This window comes from Manis pentadactyla, chromosome 7, assembly GCF_030020395.1.
Source record: "Manis pentadactyla isolate mManPen7 chromosome 7, mManPen7.hap1, whole genome shotgun sequence".
Classification (NCBI taxonomy): domain Eukaryota; kingdom Metazoa; phylum Chordata; class Mammalia; order Pholidota; family Manidae; genus Manis; species Manis pentadactyla.
Window position 1 is genome coordinate 57,939,859 of NC_080025.1, and position 20,209 is coordinate 57,960,067.

A 20,209-nucleotide genomic window follows, 5' to 3' on the forward strand; every position below is an offset into this window, starting at 1 on the left:
CAACATAAAGACCTTTCCATACTTTTCCCACTTGAAGTCAACTAGTAATTACAACAAAGAATTGAAATTCTGGCCCTAAACATCACCAGGCATTCTCAGCCTTACGGTGACTCACAGTGGGACTAGAGGCATCCTGATGAATGTATAAAGCATGAACTTTTTGCCAATTCATTGAGTTGCTTTTGGTTATCTCTCAATTTCAGAGTGATACATTCATACCCAGCTTTTATAAATCTCTCAAGTTCCTGAAAATGTTATGAAGTAGGATTGGACAAAAGAGAACTCAGAATCCTATGGTCTACTTCTAGGACCTTTCGCCATAAATCCTATGTGTCCTGTGTGATGATTTCCAGCAAGAAAAGCAAGGGGCTCCTTCCTGCTGACACCTGCTTACTTATGCCTTAGTTCCCAAACTTTAATCTGCACATGAATCCCCTGGGAGTTTCTTGCTAAAATACAGATTTGGATTCAGTAGGTCTGTATTTCTAACATGCTCCCAGGTAATGCTGGTGCTTTTGGTCCATTGATCACAATTTGAGGAGCAAGTGTTTGGAAAATACAATTTAGCTAGGAAAATTGCAGCTTCAGCTATAGGTCAAGGTTCCTTGATACTTCCCAGAACAGCAGATACCAGAAGTGATACTCTCTTTGAAGTGGTTTGGTGTTCAGGATCATTTTAATTCCCCGGTCCTTAAGGCCTGACACAGCTCCCCTCACACCCTTTCGGGCCCAGAGCTCCAACTGAGAGTTCATTCAGTGCTCTGTGAAGTCCCTCTCGCCTCCATTCCTGCTCCTCTGCTGTCCCTCTGGAGGTCAGCACAGCACAGGTTTCAAGTCTCAGGCCTGTCACCGTGTCATTTAGATGTGACTCTGTAAGTCAGCACCCTGAGGAAGAGCCTGCCTGGCTTCCTGGTAATTTACGTTTAAGACAAGTTTTTAATAGAGATACGCTTTTAAATAGTAACCAGGAAAAAGATTCTGTCCTCTTAACGGGTATCCATTTATAGGACTCAGCTGTTGAAGCTCAAGGGTAGCATTAGGCTTAAGTTTAATCTTCTGTATACCATAATTTACAGCACTGAGTAAAGCATTGTACGTACAACTATTTCAGTCATTTGCCATGATAAATAGCTATTGCTCTTGGCGGAACAGAAACGCCATCTCTGCTTTCCATTTATGAATATTGAATGGTCTCAGGCAGGCTTTTGCTGTAAGTTTTTAAAGGGGAAATCCCCACTGACCCCATCTCCTCACTGGCCCAAAATATAATTTCCCTGCTCTGTGCACCAGTCAGCTCTTGATGCAGACGAGCATTCTGCAGTACATGTGTGGTCCTTGTGAATATTGCACAGAGCACGTCCCATACTTCCAAGTACAAGTCCGGCTGACGGCTGCAGTTTTGCATCAAATGCCATTTAGCTGGTGGCAGGAAGCCTCTGCCGGGGATCAGGGAGATATATTAAAGGTGATAGTCTGATGTAGGAAAAATAGAAGGGGTGTAACTCTGTTGGATTCCATACAGAAGATGGTGCTGGCTAGGGAAACTGAAGCTAATGGGGGCAAAAGAAAAAAATGTCAAGGCTATAAATCTCTACGGATCCACTTTTTAGGAACTCAGGGACACACATGCCTCCCACCAAGCGTCCTTAGACAGATACTTTTTTTCCTGCCAGCTGAAAGAAGGCAAAATGGATATTCAAATATGACACTCAGGTCGAGTGACCAGCGTGTCACGGGAAATCCCTTAGGCCCAATTCGGCTGGTCACCCTAGACTCAGGTTGCCAGAAATTCCCCAGTATCTTCCCCATAGACGAACTTTCTGCACCAGAGAGACTGGCATTCTTTGATCTTATAGGGGAAATCCCCACTGATCCCATCTCTTCACTGGCCCAAAATATAATTTCCCTTCTCTGTGCACCAGTCAGCTCTTGATGCAGACGAGCATTCTGCAATACACGTGTGGTCCTGGTTAATATTGCACAGAGCACATCCCATACTTCCAAATACAAGTCCGGCTGATGGCTACAGTTTTGCAGTTTGACGGCTACAGTCTCACATTCCTGAGTGCCCACCATGCGTCAGGCTTTGCATCAATGGTGAGGCAACTACTCATGGTTGGACAAGGGCAGCAAGATGGTGAACAAGTGAAATAGTGCACTTCTGCCTACTTTTGAATGCTGTGACCACCCTCCACAGTCACCCTCCCAAATGTCACTGACCAGTAGGGTCTCTAGAGGATGATTCCTTTGTAAACAGAGATGGGAGACTTCTGTTCTGGCTGCCACCTTTTGTGGGCGATCATATATCTTTAGAAGTATCTTAGATTTCTACAGCGTCTTGCCATTTATGAAGCACTGTCTAGTAACCTGTCCATTTTGATTTTTATAACAACACAGTAACATAGACTGATAGATGCAAACTTCCCAGATTTAGAGGCTCAAAGTTCAGTGTTTTTTCTAATAAGGTCACAACTGATAGGGGCAGAGCTGGGACTCCCGCCTCCCACCCCAATGCATTTCCCATGAACAGAGACCCTGGAAAAAAATGCACAGCAGCAGCAAAATAGTGTGTGCTCACTATTGGAGGCAAATTTACCTTTAGGAATCTACCAGCATTTGCACTTTCTAATTCCAGACTTATGTGAACAAACACATCCTCTAGCTTTCTCAAATCTCCACATGGGACCCGAGCTTTCTGTAAAACTACTTGAACAACAGTCTTACAATTCCAACTCTGAAGGATATTATTCAGTCTGCTTGTAGGTTATGATCTACTCTTTCATTTCCCGGCCAGAAGATTCCATCAGAGCAAAGTTACGGTCATTTCAGCAGATGCTGAAGGCAGCTGGTTGTGTTCTGCATGAGAATAAATCCACTCAGCATTCGGATTAGTTACAATGGATGATGAGAAAATTGTGCAAGTCAAAAACTCCAAATATATGTTTCATGCGTATAAACCTACTAATGAGGAATGGATTTGGCAGAAAGCAAAGCCTTGATGTTCCTGCCACCAGAGCTTAGAGTTGCTTGTTAGTATTCTGAGAGCTGAAGAACAGACACTGATACAACTTGATCTTGATAACATCTCTCATGCCTAGGCCTTAGATAAGTTTGTTAAACAGGAAATGAGAGGAAGCAATCTGGAAAGAGAATTGTCCATAAGTGGCTCAAGAGACCTGACATTTTAAGACTCCTTGACAACCTTGCTGTGACCTCCTCCCTCTCTTTGCCCATCTATGGAATGGGCATTGAGGCCATGCCCTAGGGTTATTATTAGAAATGATAAACTTGAAAATGCCTTGGTATGTAACCAGTGCTATAAATATGCCCCACTGCCACGTGGAAAATAGGAGTTTTTAGCTGAAATGTATAATGAGGTTATGCAGGGCACGTCAGCCCCTGGCAGCGGGAGCACTGCCAGAGACAGGAGGTGGGGGGTGGGGAGTGGGCAGGTGCTTGTCTAAGGAAGGAGAACAGAGAGACCGTCTACACAGCAGTCCAGGGCAATGTGGTGGAATGTTCAAAAGAAGCAAGCACGAAATAAACGTTTGGACGTCTGGCCTGAATTTAGCAACAGATAGGTGGCTTGGAGATGAGCCTCTGTCTTTTCACATTGCAGGCTCTGTGCTCCAGCTCCAAGCATCCACTGAATTCCAGAGGGTTGGGTCTGGGGAAAGAAGGAAGCCCGGACAACCCAGTGCCCACATGGGGTTCAGCTGCTGTGTTTGAGGGAGGATTGTATTAGAGAGGCAGCAGAGGGGTTAGGAACAAGCCAGGTGCTGGAGCCAAGCTCTCTGGGCCTGACTGTGGCTCTGCGCCTCCCCAGCTAGTGACCTTCAGCCAATCCCTCGATCTCTCCATTTCCTCATCTACAAAATGAGAACAATAGTAGTACCTGTCTCAGAGGTTGTCCGGAGGATAAAACGAGTACACACAAGTGCAAATCTGAGAAGAGCACCTGGCATCTATATACACAAGCATAGTGAGGCACTTCTCCAGCCTTGAAAATTCCAGCACATGGCAGAGAAGAAACACAGACTGGGTTGGTTGGTTGAGGAAAGTTCACCTCCAGAGGACTGAGTGTGTTGACCATGAAGTACAGGGTCATTCCCAGAGAGGAAGCATCCGCTGGAAGGAAGGAAGAGGGTCACAGCTGAATGATACCCAGTCTTGGCTGGACCTGGCTATATTCTCAAATGCAGATTGCAGTGGCCAGGGTCCTAGAAATTTTTGTCTACTTATCTCACATGAGTCAGTCTCTCCCAAAGTCATTTACTGATATTGTATCTCTATTCTGGAATCCTACAGAATCATTCCCATTATCTGTCAGCCTCAACACGAGAGAAATCCCTCTCATCTGGAACTCTTGTTTAATTCCTGCCTCACTGCTGTGTGTGGGCAGGTCTGTTCTCTGCTGCGCCCGTCTTTAGAAAGACTCGATTTCAGGCTTTCATAGCAAGTGTCTTTAAATCCACTGGTGAAAGGTGACAGCAATCGTCTGCTGGTTGCTGGTTGCCAAAATGTGGCCTTATAACGGGATGAAGTGATGGTTCCTGGCATGAAACCTGGTTCCCCCTGGGCGTACACCCAGCCTGAACAGCTCCTTTAAAACCAGAAGCAATTTGTCATCTTTTGATTCTCTTCCAGCACTGTCCCTGTCACAGGTAGATAAATGAGGCGGCATATGGGTGTCCAAACACAGGATCATCTGATCCCAGTGGTTCCCCTTGGAGCCGCCACTCCAAGAGGATGGAGCTCACAGTGGGGTGCTCCCTGGCTTCAGGAGTGTAACCATAAGCAAATTTTTTCATGGCATGTCCCATTTATATGCATGAGATGCTTTCCCAGAATCTCCCAGCCTCCAGCATGCCATTGATAGGTGCGTTTCTCATTTCAGAATCCTGAAATGAATCATACACTTGTGAGCTCAATGTCTCATGTCTGTAGTTCCACAGAATGCCACCAATCAAATCAATGTCTCAGCAGAATTCAACAAGCACCCTGAATTAGAAATAGATAGGGGTTGGACATGATGTTCTAAAAAGCCTTGATTACAGAGAGCCAATGGCAAAGGCAGATGCATTTCAGTTCACCTCAAGTTGTACGCTCTTTATGTGGCTTGAAAGATAACCCATACGGTCTTCTGGACAGCTCACGTGGACTTTAGATTTTCTTAGTTGTGTAACTAAAATCACCAGGTTACACAGTAAGCAGCAGAGGCCCCCTGATGCCTCTTGGTTGCTAAAGCATGGGTGACCTGTGACACCCCTGGCAATAAAGGCTAGACCCGTGTGGTGGGTGAACTTGGCTAAGCCAAAGCTGGCCTCGTGCCCATGCTAAGGGGCTGAGTGTGTTGCTGGTCCAGCCAGACAGCTTTGGTTTCTTCTGTGGCCACCAGTCACACACTTCAGCCCCACAGCTGCCAGATTAACTGGGTAACCACAGTCACAAGGGCCCAGGCGTGGCCGAATGGAGTCAAGTTCATCCCTAACCACAGGAAAATCATCAGCCTGGGTAAAGTGACAGTCTTTGAGCATCAGTGAGGCACCCCGAGAAAGGAGCAAATGTGGAACAACTTCTCAAAGCTGGGCCTGATGAGCATGTACCAGATTACTGCACAGGCCACTAATGCTGGTGACCACGTTATCGATGGTACCAAGGGAGAGATCTAGTATGACCTTTAACATTTAAAAATAAATCTCCAAATTGAGCTTCAGCAGAGGCTTCACACTAGAAATCTGTTAGGGGAAAGTGGTATTTCCCTTTATGTGTTCCTAATTAATGAATACAGTTGACCCCTGAACAACATGGGGTTTAGGTATACTGATCCCTCCTAGTCAAAAATCCCAGTATAACTTTTGACTCCCCAAAAACTTAACTACGACTAGCCTACCGTTGACCGGGAAGCCTTACCAGTAACATAACATCTATTTTGTATATGTTATATACTGTATTCTTACAATAAAGTAGACTAGAGAAAATAAAATATTTTGTCAAATTGTTGCAAATCCACAAAGTTTTTCCAATATATTTATTGAAAAAAACCCTCATATAAGTGGACCCTCACCATTCAAATCCATGTTGTTCAAGGGTCACCCGCAGTTTTAATGAGCAGTGAAATGAATGGGGCTGAGAGTACAGCACAGGAGGATGATTCCCATGAGGTTAAAAATGGGTCTAGGTCCCCTCCCTGCCTCTGCCGGCCTCTGTGCTTCATCTACCGACTGGGTGCGTTTGCCACCTCTGCTTTATAAGCTCAGGGGAGGATCAGGAATTAACAAATGTAGAGATATCCCAGAGCACCTGATATATCTTACTCTTAGGACTTTAGACTTAAGAAAAAGAGGGGAGAGACTCCTACTTTGCTGAAGACGATGAAACAACAGTATGTTTGCTCTTTACAGGAGAGGCACAAACTTGAATGAATCTTTAAGGTAATTCTGCATTTCGTTCATGGTGAAATTACCTAATCTTTTTTTTTAAGCTTAAAAGGCTGAGCCAGCTGTACATCATCCATTAAACCCACACATTTACTTACTTTAGAAAAGTTACTATTTTGAAAGTATGATCATTCCTCGTAAAAAATCAGTTTTGGTGTGCCTCCTGTCCATTGGAAAGAGTTACATGGCAAGAATGATGTTCATTCCTTCGATTAGTGTCTTCAAAGTCCTGCTCCCTTTTCAAGCTTTGTCATAAAGCAAAAGGAGGGAGGACTCTGAACTCCTTGTGGAAGGAGTTCCTAATAATTCCTCTCATTGCCCCAGAGTGTCTGGCAAATAGTAGGCACTCAATCAATGTCTTATGAATGGATGAATAATTTAGATGTTTAGTTCTTTAAAGCAGTGCCACTCAGCTTTGAGCCATGCATCAGAATTGTTTGGGGGGCTTATTAAAACACAGATTGCTGGGCCCCACCCCCAGAGTTTTCTGACTCAGTGGATCTGGGGTTGGGCCCAAGAATTTGCATTTCCACCAAGCCTCCACATAATGCTGATGCTGTACTTTGAGAACCACTGCTTTGGGGTTACTCCACTAGTTTTTTTTACCTCTCCCAAGCCTTCCAGAATATGGACATCTGTAACTGTCCATCCTTACCCCAAAGAACTGAGATTGATTTTGTAAAAATTAGTAAGATTTTACCAGATAGAAAAGCAACCTGGGTATTTTTTTTTAATAACTACATTTTGTCCCTTATATAATTATGAGAGACATGAGGATCAGATCATCACCTCCATCAAGATTGTGGTCTGTGCTGGCAGGCAGGACACGGCCAGTTGGGATGGAGGACAGTGGTGCACCTTGCAACATTTAAGCCAGACTGCATCTCCATCCAGTTTTGGAATCCCTACTTAGTGTCAGATGGGCTTAACTGCAAAATTGAAATGAGACATGACCTTTTACAGAAACCGTAGATGAGCAAGAAAGGTCACAGGAGATGAGCATATGATACAAAAGGGAAACATGTTATTGCAAACTCTTTTCCTTCTGGCTGTCAGCTTGGCTAAAGTCATTACCCCTTCCAATGCACCCCCACCCCCACCCCCATCCCCAGGTTTAGAAACAAGAGGGAGTTTCATAGCCTGAGGAAGACAGCTTGCTCTCTGCCAATAGTTATTCTCCTAATTCTAGATGTCACTTTGTATGGCAGGCAGGGAGCTAGAATTCCAAACCCAGACCATGGGGATCTCCACCCTCTCCGTCCCTTTCTTCTCAGGAATGAGTCCTTGAGACTGTGAGGACATACAGTTGAGGCCAGGACATGTTGGTAGAGGGTACCAGAGGGACAGCAGACCCTTTGAACAGAGAAAGGAGGTCCAAAGGGAATTGAAGGGAGGGAGGGGACCAGGGCCTTCTCTGAGGTAGTGAGAGTATAATAGTAACCTGTTGCCACATAACAAACAACCCCAACATTTAGCACTTAAAACAACGAGTATTTATGGTCTTGCACAGTTTCTATGGGTCAGAGAGCTGGGAGTGGCCTAGCTGGGTGGTTCTGGCTCAGGGTCCCTCATGAGGTTGCAGTGTGGCTGTCGTCCAGAGCTGCTGCCATCTGAAGACTTGACCGGGGCTGGAGGACCCACTTCCAAGCTGGCCCTCACCTGGCTGTGGGTGGGAGGCCTCAGTTCCTCACTCTCAGTGCCCTAGGCCTCTCCATGGGGCCGATCTCAACATAGCAATTAACTTCTCTCAGAGCCAGCAACCTGAGAGAGGAAGTCAGAATGCCTTTTATGATGGTCCTGGTAGTGATACACTGTCCTTTCCACTTACTTCTGTTCACTGGAAACGAAACACATGGTCTAGTCCACACTTGGGAAGAGAATGAGGCTCCACCTCCCAGAGGAGGGGTGCCCAAGATTGAGCCTTACAGTCTCCTCTTGCCAGGCTCAGAAAAATATAGAACAGCTAATGAAGAGCCTTTGGTGACAAGATGATGGTTTTTAAAAGGCTTCCCTGGGGACTGTGGGAGTTTTGCCTGGTTGGGCTGAAGAGAGGTGGTTGGGTAGAGGAAGGGGCATCAGAAACTCTGTAGGCTTTCAGCCCCCATCCCAGAGGGTCATGCATGCCCCTTCTCTCTTTAGTCCAGGGGCCACCTTGCTTAGAAAGGACTGAAGCCACCTGTGAGTCCCCAGGCTCAGATCTGGTTCCATAGAAGAAGAAGAAGGGGCCAGCTGCTCCACCAGCTCTGCCAGGGACAGAGCCAGAAGCAGCTCTGCGGCTCCTTCTAGATGGTCTGGCCTCCCAGGGATTTAAGGCAGAAGTGGTGTCCTGGAACAAAGAGGAGCTTCTGGGCTATGCCTCTCAGGAAGGATATTTGGGGGCAGGGAGTATTAGGAAGCAGGAAGGGGAGGGGCCCCATTATTATTTATTTAGCCACTTGGTGATGGCCCGGTACCACTAGACATAATAGTCATTGGCCCTTTGTGGCTAAGGCTCCTGGGTCCCACACAGAGACCCTCCCACAGGGGCAGGTGTTTATTTTGGCCACCCCAGCTCCACTAACATTCCCCATAGCTGTCTTCTTTTGAGGATGCAGAACCATTGGTGGTCATATTGTACTGTCTGTTCTTATCTCCCCTGGCATCCCCAGGGAATGAGCTAATCAAACTTGCTGATGATTTTACACTAAGAAGGAGATAGCTAATAACTTGGATGACAAGTATTAGAATACAATGTGATGTGGATAAATTGGGTCCATGTATTAAGGACTATAAAATGAGATTCCATCAAGGCATGAATAATGGTGCCTGTGGAAAGGATTAATCAAATACCCCATTAAAAGGTATAAGAATTCTGGCCAGACAGCCTCTGTTTAATTACACTCCTGCCCCCATCCCTCCTCCCTCCATTCTTCCTGAAACTGCTTCCCACTAGGAGAAATATGGAAAAGAGTTTAGAGGAAATAATAGAAAAATTGGGACATACGTTTTGATAGAACAAGATCATGAAGACAGATTTAAGCAACCAGTGTTTAATTTAGGGAAAAAAAAGGCAGTTGGCATGAGTAATCATTTACAAATGTAATTTCCAAAGGAGCCTGTTGATACCTTTCAGCAAATGCCAACAAAGCATTTACTTTCCAAAGGGAGAAAGCAAGACAACAAGAGTTACGAAGGCATCTCCAGGAATGGACCAGAAAACAGCCAAGCCATAGACAAGAATCAGGTGTGAGAGTGGACAGTGCAGAAGGCGAATGCAGCTCCTGAAAGGTCATGGAGGACGGCATTGTCTGGAGAAGGCTTCCTGGAAGAGGAGATTCCAGCAGAGCCCCGAAGTGTGGAAGGCTTCCATGTACTGCAAATTCGTGAGCACACTCTGGTGATAGGGTTTAAGGAGAAAATGGGCTTGAGCAGACCAGGGGGCACCTATGAGATTCTTCTTTCCATTTCCCTACTACCACCCTCGTCTAAGTTATCATCACTTCTTTCCTGGACCACTACGAAAGCCTTCCAGCTGTTTTCCCTGCTTCCATTCTTGCTCCTCTACAGTCTATTATTCTGCACACAGAAGTCAGAATAAAAATCAAAGATAATCGTATCATTATCTTGACTTGTGACTTCCCATTGCTCTTAAGCTAAAAGTAAAAGTCATTATCATGGCTACAAAGTCTTGTGTAGTCTGAACTACATCCTGTGCGAGGCTCCCCTTCACTCTCTATATGCCAGTCAAGCCGACCTCCGAAATTTCAGCACATTGGGTCTTCCTACCACAGGGCCCTTGCACATGCACATGCTTTCCTTCTCTGTATATGATTTTCTTCCATCCCCTCTTCCTGAAGCTCTGACTCATCCTTCAGAGTGAATCCTAAGGCTTACTTCCTCCTGGAAGACTTCCTTGATTTTTTTAACTAGGTCGGCTCTACCTCATACCTTGAAAACAAATGTATATTATGTAAACATGATTAATGTCTCTCCGCTAGACACTGTGACTAGGTCACAGGCTGTAAGAAGGCAGGGACCCAGTCTTTGCATCCCTCAGATCCTGACACAGTCTCAATAAATATGTATTGACCGGATCCTGACATGTAATTGGGAACAATGAGACTAGTCAAGAAATTATACTTGATCAGTGTGTAGGAGAGTGTCATTATGAATTCTCACTTGTATGAAACCCCAAATTCACGTTCACAGTCTGCCACCTGCTGGCTGTGCTGTTGCAAGTAAACCACAGATTCTCTCAGAGCCTGTTTCCTCGTCTATAAAATGGGGGTACCAATGGCTGTAGCAAGAAATTAATGAAATAATATATATAAAGGCATTTTTAACTGTAAAATCAGACATAAATATAGTCTGGTTATTTCCCCAGTGTCTGGCATATCAAGTCATTAAACATCTATCGGAAGGATGGATGGATGGATGGATGAATGGACGGATGGATGGATGGATGGATGGATGGATGGACGGACGGATGGACGGACGGACAGTTAGGGAGCTAACACAAGAGTCAGGAGGGGAACCTGGCATTAGGATGGCATGGTGGAAGCCAAAAGAGGAGAGAATTTCAGCAAATAGGAGGAGGCTTGTTGATCGCCCACAGTGTCATATACACTAGGGCAGACAAGAAGAATGACAAAAAAAAAAATCATTTAACTCGGGTAGAAGAAAGTCACTGGTGACCTCGGGGCAGGTCCTCCCCAGCCTTTTCGTGTTGTCTGTGCTCTCAATGACATGCCTTAATTTTAACTTAATCACTTTACTGATTTTTATCTTCTGGGGGGGAAATCAAATTGATTTGCACATACAGCAGAATTGGCGAGATTACTCCAGCTGCTGCCAGCAGGTGCTGACAAGTGAAGAAGTGAACGTCAGAGGATAAGAAAATACACTAAACATTTATTTTAATAAGGCCTAGAAAACCCTGGTTATTTAATAAATTGCTATGGATAATTAGGTTTCAGCTTCAAGGGTTGTTTTCGTTGTTAACTCCCTGTGTTCCGGTAGCAGTAGGGCTGTGTGTAGGCAGGGATCTGGGGCATGAGATCCATCTGAGGGTGACTGCACATTTCTGTGAGCTTTTCCTGTCTCTTTGATCACATCCCACTTCCTACCACAACCATCCCCACAGGGTAAGTCATTCTAACACACACACACATAACACACGCCAAGCCCTCAGGCCCCACCTCCATGCCAAGCCCTGATCCAGCCAGTCTGTTTGTGCATGGCCCTTGGGAGTAAGTGGCCCAGGCTTGAACATGAACCCCACACTTACCACCTCAGAGCTAACTCCCAATGAGGAAGGAAGACCTGAGGAGCAAATGAAACCCCCTGGCTGTATCAGCCTTCATCTGCCCACCTTGTGCCCCACACCTGGCTGACAAAACTTAGGTACTCAGTAGGAAAAAAGTTAAGAACAGACTAGAAGAAATGGTCACCAGATATTTTCGTTTCCATTTCTTAGTTGGTGTCAGGGAACATGGGTCTATAGGGAAAGGAGATGGTATTCCAAAAGACTTTAAAAATGGATCAAAGAGAGGGTCTGAAGGACCCCCACCACACTGCCTCTTCAGCAGGGATGGCTCAAGAACATGTTGTGATCTAAAGACAGATGGGTGCATGTTTCCATCCTCTTCCCCATATCTCCTACATGCAGAGTTTTCTTTGACAACCATAGGTTCAGATATTCAGCCTCATCTTTAGAGTGATTTTCTATGAACTGATGCAGTTTGCCAAGAGGGGATGCCAAGGCCCTGGTTCTTCTACCGATAGCACTAGAAGTCCCTGGAAGTCCCACCAATTTCCAGCCTGAGAGGTGTGGGAGGTACAAAGGAAAGCCGCACATGTCCACCTCCCTTTGGTGGTGGACTCATGGGGACGCTGGGTGGTCAGTGGGGAGGCCTGGGTACAAGCTGGGCAGGACACTCTCTCTGGGTTACCTGGCAGGGTCAGGAGAGCTGGAACCTGTAACCACTGATCTGTCCTTCCACTGATCTACCAAAGGAGCAGACCCCAAAGCTGTGGAGTCCTTCCAATGTCTGGAAACATGAGGACAAAATTTTCTGATTTAGACAGAAAAGCATGATAATTCAGAGCTCAGCCTGCAGCTAGGTGCACAGCTCAGTTCTGCCGCGGCTAGCTCCTGCCCTCTCCTAGCTTAAATCTTCCCATGGGTGGGAAATGGGTATAAGCATGCTTTCTCAGAGATGAAGAATGAAGATTAAATTCCACAATGCATGTAACATGCTTCGACCTAGCCTGGACCAGCATGAGAAGTGAGCTCATGCATGGAAGCCACGATGAATCTAACCCCTTTTCCAAGTTCTGATCTACCTTGAAACATCACTTCTGGACCCCAGCCCAGCTTGCCCATCAGGAATGTCATATCATGGGTATTTTATACATTGCATGACTTAGGGGCCGAATTTGGAAATCTTGAGAAGAGAGGAGTCCATGAAGGGGCTTGGAGTAGGCTGGATGATTGGGGGGTGGAGGTAGGCAGGGACAAGAAAAGGGTTCAGGGAAGAACTCTGCAGAATTCCTAGTGATCCAGAGATGGAGCCTGGAAGAGCAGCCCAAGTCAGCCAGGAAAACAAGGGTTAAACTTAAAACATCAGGATAATAGTGTTGCAAAGGCCAGGCAGGAAAGAATCCCAAGAAAGACTGTCAGATCTTTCAGAAAGGTAGATTAGGACAATATCTAAGAGAAGCTTTTGAATCGTATTTGCCTGTTCAGTGGAAGTGAATTCAAATTAATTTTGGTTTTGAGACTTTTAAACACACACATTGTAGTCATTGGAAATACCCGAGAGCACTATAAAAACCAGGATTGGAAATCACTTACTATTTACCCTAAAGAGCAGGAACCCAATTTTACACACAGATTTTTAAAACTCCTGAGCCCAGGGAAGAAATCAGTCTACCTGTCAAATTTGCAGTAGGTCTTTCTGATTATCTCCACCTCCTTGTTCCCTCCGTCCATACATTCTCTCCACTGGTAACGGCGGAGGGCGCGCAATCCTGATTTCTCTCACAAATACAACCACTAGGAGGACCGAGGCAAGATAATAGAGAACCAGAATGTGATCAGCTAGGGCCTCTGCCTGATTTCTCTTATACTCCTTGCATGGCTGTTCATTGAATGCTGACATACACTTTTGAAGGTCATGTGGGTAGACTGTTGGGTTTAAAGAGGGTTTAAAGTTGGGTTGACTTTGAATTTTTTATTGTATCCATCAGTTTTGGAGCTTGTTTTTTTTCCTGTGCAAGTCAAAACAGACCCCACACATACTAATTTTAAGTGTTAAAAAGCCTCCTGTCTCCTAATATGACACCACTCATTTCTGTTGCCTGTTACATAGGTGCCAGAGCCATGAGGCATATAACTTAGGGTCCTGGGCTTATTGGGGGTGTCTGGAGGTCACCATTAAGTGGACATGCTCTTTATTAAGTCAATATTTAATAAAAACCCTTTGAAAATGTTAATTATTATGTTTATGGGACTGCCTGCTGAAATCAGAGGGAGGAAAAAAATTTTAAGCTTTGTTCTCTTGCTCCAAACCATAAGTAAATGGCCTAATCTTCCTTTCATCTGTCATTTATATTTATTACATTTGGTGAGTCTGGTTAGTGATTTAGATTCCTTAGGTTTTTGCTACATCCAGCCTCCTATTATGCAATCATCTTTGATAAACCTAATGGTATACAAGCCCGGACCCTGGGGCATACCAGGATGCCAAACCCCATTCCAAATGTGTTTCCTACTAAAGCAAACTATATTGGAAGACATTAAAGAGAAGCATTCCCCGGTCACTTCCAACTGCAAAAAAAAAAAAGGTTCATAAATCACCAGTTCCATAGAGAGCTCCCCCAGGTCACGTTTCCTCCCCGCCTCACTGCCTCTATTGTGGGGGCTCCCTTTGCCCACACATGCATGAGAAAGTGATTATGGTGGGTTGTGCCTCCTTTAGAACATGACTTGCATGCAAGTTTTTTTTAAACAGGTGAATATTTGCATTAAGAATAAGTGCATTTGAATGTGCTGGTGTGCGCTGAGGCAAAACCTAACTGCAGGTTAGACAGCCTGAGTCTTCAACAGATAAATTGTAAGGAAAAGAAATAGATGGAGGGAGATGGGTCTCTTAAAGAAGTTTAAAAGACATCTGAAACATGCCAAGACTAAAACTACAGTGTCTAAGGATGCATGCACACTGGGATGCTGAAACCATAAATACAAGGAGGGGAGACTGGAAGTCAGGAGTGTGGTTACTTGGGGGTGCAGAGGCTTCAACTGTGACAAACCTGTGGAGGGCTCCTGTGGGGGCTGGCCAAGTTCTCCTCCCTCACCTGGCTGATGGTCACTAAGTCATTTGCTTCTAGTCTTTCCCAATGCAATACATTTGTGTAAGTTTGAGTGTCTCTGCTTTATTTTACAATGAAAACTATTCTTTTAAAGAGTCCACTTGGGGTTCACATTGCCTACAGTCCTTCCGAAATTTGGCTTATAATAAGGGGGGTGTCTTACAATAAAATATGTCTTACTTTTCTCACTCAGAAGAAAATTGGAAATTCAGCTGGAAATTCAGCGTGAGGATTGTCTGGCAGCTTGGTCAGAATTGAGACAATAAGGTGGGCCTCATGATGGAGCTTTTCTGGGTTCTGGCTACTGAAGACTCCCCTGGTCTTTCTTTTTTTCCTGTGTTCATTTATATAGTTAATTAGTTAGTTGCTTTTAGTAATGGAACAAGCCCCTGCAAGCCCACCCTGCCTGACAAAAGCTAAGCTCCAACAAGAACCATGCTGCTCCCTGCCCGCACTCCTCCCTGACTTTTGCTAATCTGTGTAGGGAAACGACCCTGCCATTAGCCCCCCTACTTTCTCCACATATTGTTTCTGCAAATGCCAATCTCAAGTGACCATCCGGGGACGACCTGTGACATACCTCTCCCTGCAGCTGGGGCATCATACTTATCTCCAGTCTTGCACCTTACCAAGCATAGCTTCCCCAGAGCATTTTCCACCTCAGAATGACTAAATTAGGGGAGAGTTAGTTTTGAAGAGGGGGTAGAGTCACAAAGAGTAGAACTCTGGAAACCTGAAGCAAGATGCAGTGAAAGAAGACCCAAAAGCAAGTGGGCAAGAACTTACCTTTATTTTTTCTTCTCCTAATCAGACAGGGTCTCAGTGTGTTGATATTTTTGAGCTTAAATCTAGAATCCCACTAAAACACAACATTTACATCTCTCCCTGGGGATGCCTGAAGCTAACTGTCCAACCCTTTCAGTGCAGAAGCCCAAGAGCAAACCTATATGGGAATAACCAGGGTGGCTCAGCTCCACTAGCACAGGGACCTCATCAGGTTTTGCTCACCACTCGTTTCTCAACCACTGGCCCAGTGCTTGGCATATAGTAGGTGCTCAGAAAACACTGTTTGAAAGCATGAATGAATAAATAAGGGACCTGGCCAGCAAGCAGCTTGCAGCAGGAGATAGTATGCAGGGACCTTCCCCATCACCTCCCCCCTCAGCGGTTCCTCACCTGCAGCCTCTGGTGGGCAGTTCCTGCTCTCTACCACCCCATCCTCAACAAGGAAAGTCCTGGAGAAGTAACAGCTCTGTCACTTTTTATGCCCCTTGCACAGCACTTTTGGGGTCTTAGAAGTGGTTTCCCCCACATTGTCTACATGTGCGCTACACAATGATCCCATGAAGGAGGTAACCCCACTTTATAGCAGAAGAAACAGAGGCTGAGAAGGAGCAAAATGACTCCTGAAGGGCAGAGCTGGAGCTGGAATGTGGAACTTTGGATGCCTGCACCCCACACCCCTTCTGCAATGTCCTCAGTGCTGTTGGAGATCCAAAATGGGTCCAGAGCCAGCCCTCAAGAAGTTTAAAATCTAATTCAGGCACAGAAAATTACCTGGCACAGTAAACACAGGCTGATAAACTTGGTAGCCTGCCTGATCTGCCCCGGTTTTATCTCAGAGAGATGCTCTGAAAGATTCCTTTGCTGCTGTGGTTTCTTAGAAAGGTTCTCTCTATGTGAACTTACAGTGTATAGAATGGGGTGGCTCAGCAGTTCAGCTGTCTGCTGTAATGTGGAGGCCTGGGAGAGCATAAATAACAAAAACCCAAAGGAAATCCCAGACTCATTTTAATCAATTGTGTCCATCTTGTACTTTTGGCAGACCTCATCAGAAATAACCACATTGTAGACAGAGTAACAGAGTAAAGAAAGCAAAGGCTCTAAATAACCCATAGTCTAGATAACCATCCCCTGCGCCCATGTTCTCTGTGGTCAGGTTCATACCACTACCTCGCACACCAAAATGCACAGGCTCTTGGGCTTGCTCCCCTCCAAACGTTAACACCTCTTCTCTCCTCTCGTGCACTCAGTGACCTGTGCAGTGGGTGGGGCTGATACTGAGGCGTAGAAACGTGACATGACTTGCCCAAGCCCTGTGGCTACTTAGTGGCAGTGCTGCAACTTGAACGGCAGCCTTCCCACTCTTTCCCACTTCTTTCCTACAGCGGCCCCTCTGGCCCTTCTCTTCCTGCTCTGCCTGAGGAAGACCAGCAGTGGCCGCTAAACTGCCTGCAAGTCCGTAGCCCTGACTCTTGCCAACTCTTGCTTGTTCTATAATGGTTGAGTGTTCACTGACCATTTTGCTGTGTCATAATCATTTAATTAGTCTATGCCTAGGAGGAAGAGATGCTATATTTAGAAGCTTAATCATGCCAACTTCACATCTTCAGGCCACTATGAGCTTGATGGCATTAGGATGATCCAGGGTCTGCCTGCTGCCTTCCTAATCTACTTGGCACCTGGTGGGTAACCAGAAATGGCTTCACATTGGTGTCCTGAGCTCTGCGGGAGGCTTGTGGTTAGGTTTGGGAAGTGAGGACAGACAGATACAGGAAGGCGGGCTAAGGAGAAAAGCAGTGTTTTAGGATCTTCAAACAAATAACCATATCTTTTTATGCTCCTTTTGGGCCAAAAAAAGGTAGAATTTATCTTCTTGGGCTCCAGGTGAGGGATAGTACTGGGATTGACAGCCAGTGTTTCTCAACCTCAACTGCACATCAGGGTGACTTGGGAAGCTTCCACATATCCCAGTACCAGGCCTGCCATCAGTGTTTTCCAAACACCCCATGTGATTCCAATGTGCAACCGAGCTTGAGGACCAATGATCAGATGGGTGGCCGTGCTTTGTTGTGTGTCTGTCTGTCTAAGCTAAACTACATTTCCCAGAACTCCTGCCCTGTAGGTTTCCAGTTGGGATGGGCCACAGAGACTCTTAGGAGATCTGGAGGATGGAAGGGAAGCAGCAGCCACTTTGCAACACGTGCATTGTCGCCTGTGCTAGCTCACCCCACTGGCATGAGGCAGCAGCCAGCCTGCAGTTGCTCCACCTTACCATGGATCCCCTCTGCAGCTTCTCTGACTCCTGGGCCAGGTGTGTGTGCTGAGCTCCATGAAGGGCCCCCACTTCTGGGGGGCATCCAGACCATCAAGGTCAAAGGCAGCAAGACTGGACACAAGTTTCAGTCCATCCTCATAGGGTTCCAGTTAAGACTTGTGGGTTCCAGATTGTTCTTGGTATCCCCCACCTTCCATCCTTCTTTCTTTCCCAACTGCCCTGTGGACTTCATGCTACTCCAGCATCAGATACAAAACAACAACCTAATAAAAGCAAAGGCTGTTTAAGTAATTACTATTGGGAAAGGTCAAATACCTGTTTTATATAGACATAGACATAGACATAGACATAGACAGACTTAGACACATAGACATAGACACAGACAGAGACATAGACATATAGATACACACAGATATGTACACATACGTGTCCATATACTTCCTCCGCTGAACCTGACTGATACAGGCAGTTTCCAGAATTGTGGATGGGAGGTTTGTTTTGATCCACAGATGGAGACCCAGTTTAAGAAAGAAATACAAGTGGTTCTGGTTGAAGGGGAAGGCAGGCCTGACAGCTCCCTGTCTCCGCCCCAATTCCCCCAAGATGACACCTGAGGGACATTTGAGAACTTTTGGTAGATTGTGGTCTCCAAGTCTGGTGGTGCATTGGAAACCCTGGGGAGAATTAAAAATCCAAGTTCCTAGGCTTCACCTCACATCTATGAATCAGAATCTTAAAGGATTCTGTCTCAGAGTGAGAATTTTTCTAAAGCCTCCTTTACCAAGCCTTTCTGGGGTGCTGGTAACTTTCTGTTTCTTAATCTAGGTGCTCGTCACATGAGGGTGTTTTGTACATCCAGCATCATCAGATGGCACGTTTGTGATCTATACCCTTGCCTGTATGCATGTTAGACAGCAATTTAAAAAAAAAATGTCGCCCACCTCCCACCCTCCCACTCCCTGAAATCCCATATTCCAGGCTCTAGCCAAAGTTGAGGGCCACTGGACTAGATGATTCCTTGTACCCCTCCTGGCCAAATTCAGAGTAGAAGAACAGAAAAATTTTCAGCAACTGAGGAGTAGTTAAGATGTGTCCATAATCCTAGTGATGCAATCCTATGTCATTACAACATTAAAGAATATGAAACGGTGAGGCAGCCAGCCAGCTTGAAGCGGCAGGAGTGGATTGCAGGGGGAATGATGGGGGCAGTTTGGAAGATCACAGTGGAGCCAGACCATGGAAAGCTTTGAATGGCCAACTGAGGAAAAGGAAAAGTCACTTTGAAAGAGAGAAGGCTTTATTTTGAGGAGCAGTGGTAGGGCCTTACAGATTTTGAGAAGAGTGATTGATAAAAGTGGCATTTTAAAAAGTGCAATTGTAAATATAAAATCCTGTTAGCTATCATGTTTAACTGTTCACAAAATACACTGTTTGAAATGCCAGCTGGTGAACGACAGAACAGACCCATTGGAAATGGAACTGTATTTTTCTTTGTTGTCAAGACAGACTTTTCAACCTCAGCTTCTTTCTGAAGTGCCTGGAGTCTATACACACTGTTCTGGAGTGCACTCAAAGCGGGAGGTGGGTGTTTAGCCCCAGTTCTCCCATTTGAAGGCCTAGGAGGCTCCAGTGGGGCACAGCTATTATAGGTACATTAAGACTTCAAAATCATAGCTCAGAAAAAAACATCACAGGCTGACTCATTTTTTAGGCAATAAGTGTCCAGAACAGGCCCAACAGTGTTTCTCAACAGGGGTTTTGGACCTGGGGAAGTCTGGGTTCAGGGGTGAACAGAGAATTGGGTTGAATCACAATCATCTCTGGGGCTTTTGAAATGACGCAGCCCTACCCCAGAGCGATTCGAGAGCTCCCCTTGATTTAAAGCTACCAGGCCACATGCTGTCTCGTGTCTTTACTATCCGAGGACAGAGTTTTCACAACCTCCTTTAGTGGACCTTTTCTGAGGGTGACAACCTTGTGTACCTCCTCCCCTACCCCAAAAGACAACTGCAAATACTGAAACACTTGAGCTTCCAGAATAAGGGCAGAATTGGGCTTAAAAGCATCAAACCATAGTCATCATCAAATAACTTTGCAAAGCCCCATTTCCTTTCTCATCCTTGTCCGACCTGCAGTATTTTCATGCTCCCCTTTCTTCCCCTCCCATACTGTACCCTCGCCCTAAGCTCGGTTTGGGCAACTGTCCGGAGCCAGGGTTGATCTTACTGGGAACTCCCTCTGGAACCCAACACACTCCCAGACACCTCTCCACCAATTTGCTGGCATGTGCAGAAGGAATGCAAACCCATCTTAACGTTAGTTTCAGTCTAAAATAGTCAGCATGACAGCTCTAATAGGA

General features: G+C 45.6%; 1 protein-coding gene across 8 annotated transcripts in view; it reads left to right on the forward strand.

Annotated features, from left to right (window-relative positions):
• Window positions 1-20,209, forward strand: part of ATXN7L1 (ataxin 7 like 1) — a 224,426-nt gene that overhangs the window by 91,499 nt on the left and 112,718 nt on the right. Inside the window, exon 4 of one of the 8 annotated variants that reach the window (XM_036892397.2) lies at window positions 9,584-10,035. The exons of the other annotated variants lie outside the window; for them this stretch is intronic. Within the exon in view, the coding sequence (XP_036748292.2) occupies window positions 9,584-9,669 (86 nt within the window). The 3' untranslated portion in view covers window positions 9,670-10,035. Of the gene's footprint in view, window positions 1-9,583; window positions 10,036-20,209 lie in introns of those variants that run through there. 8 annotated transcript variants of the gene reach the window in all.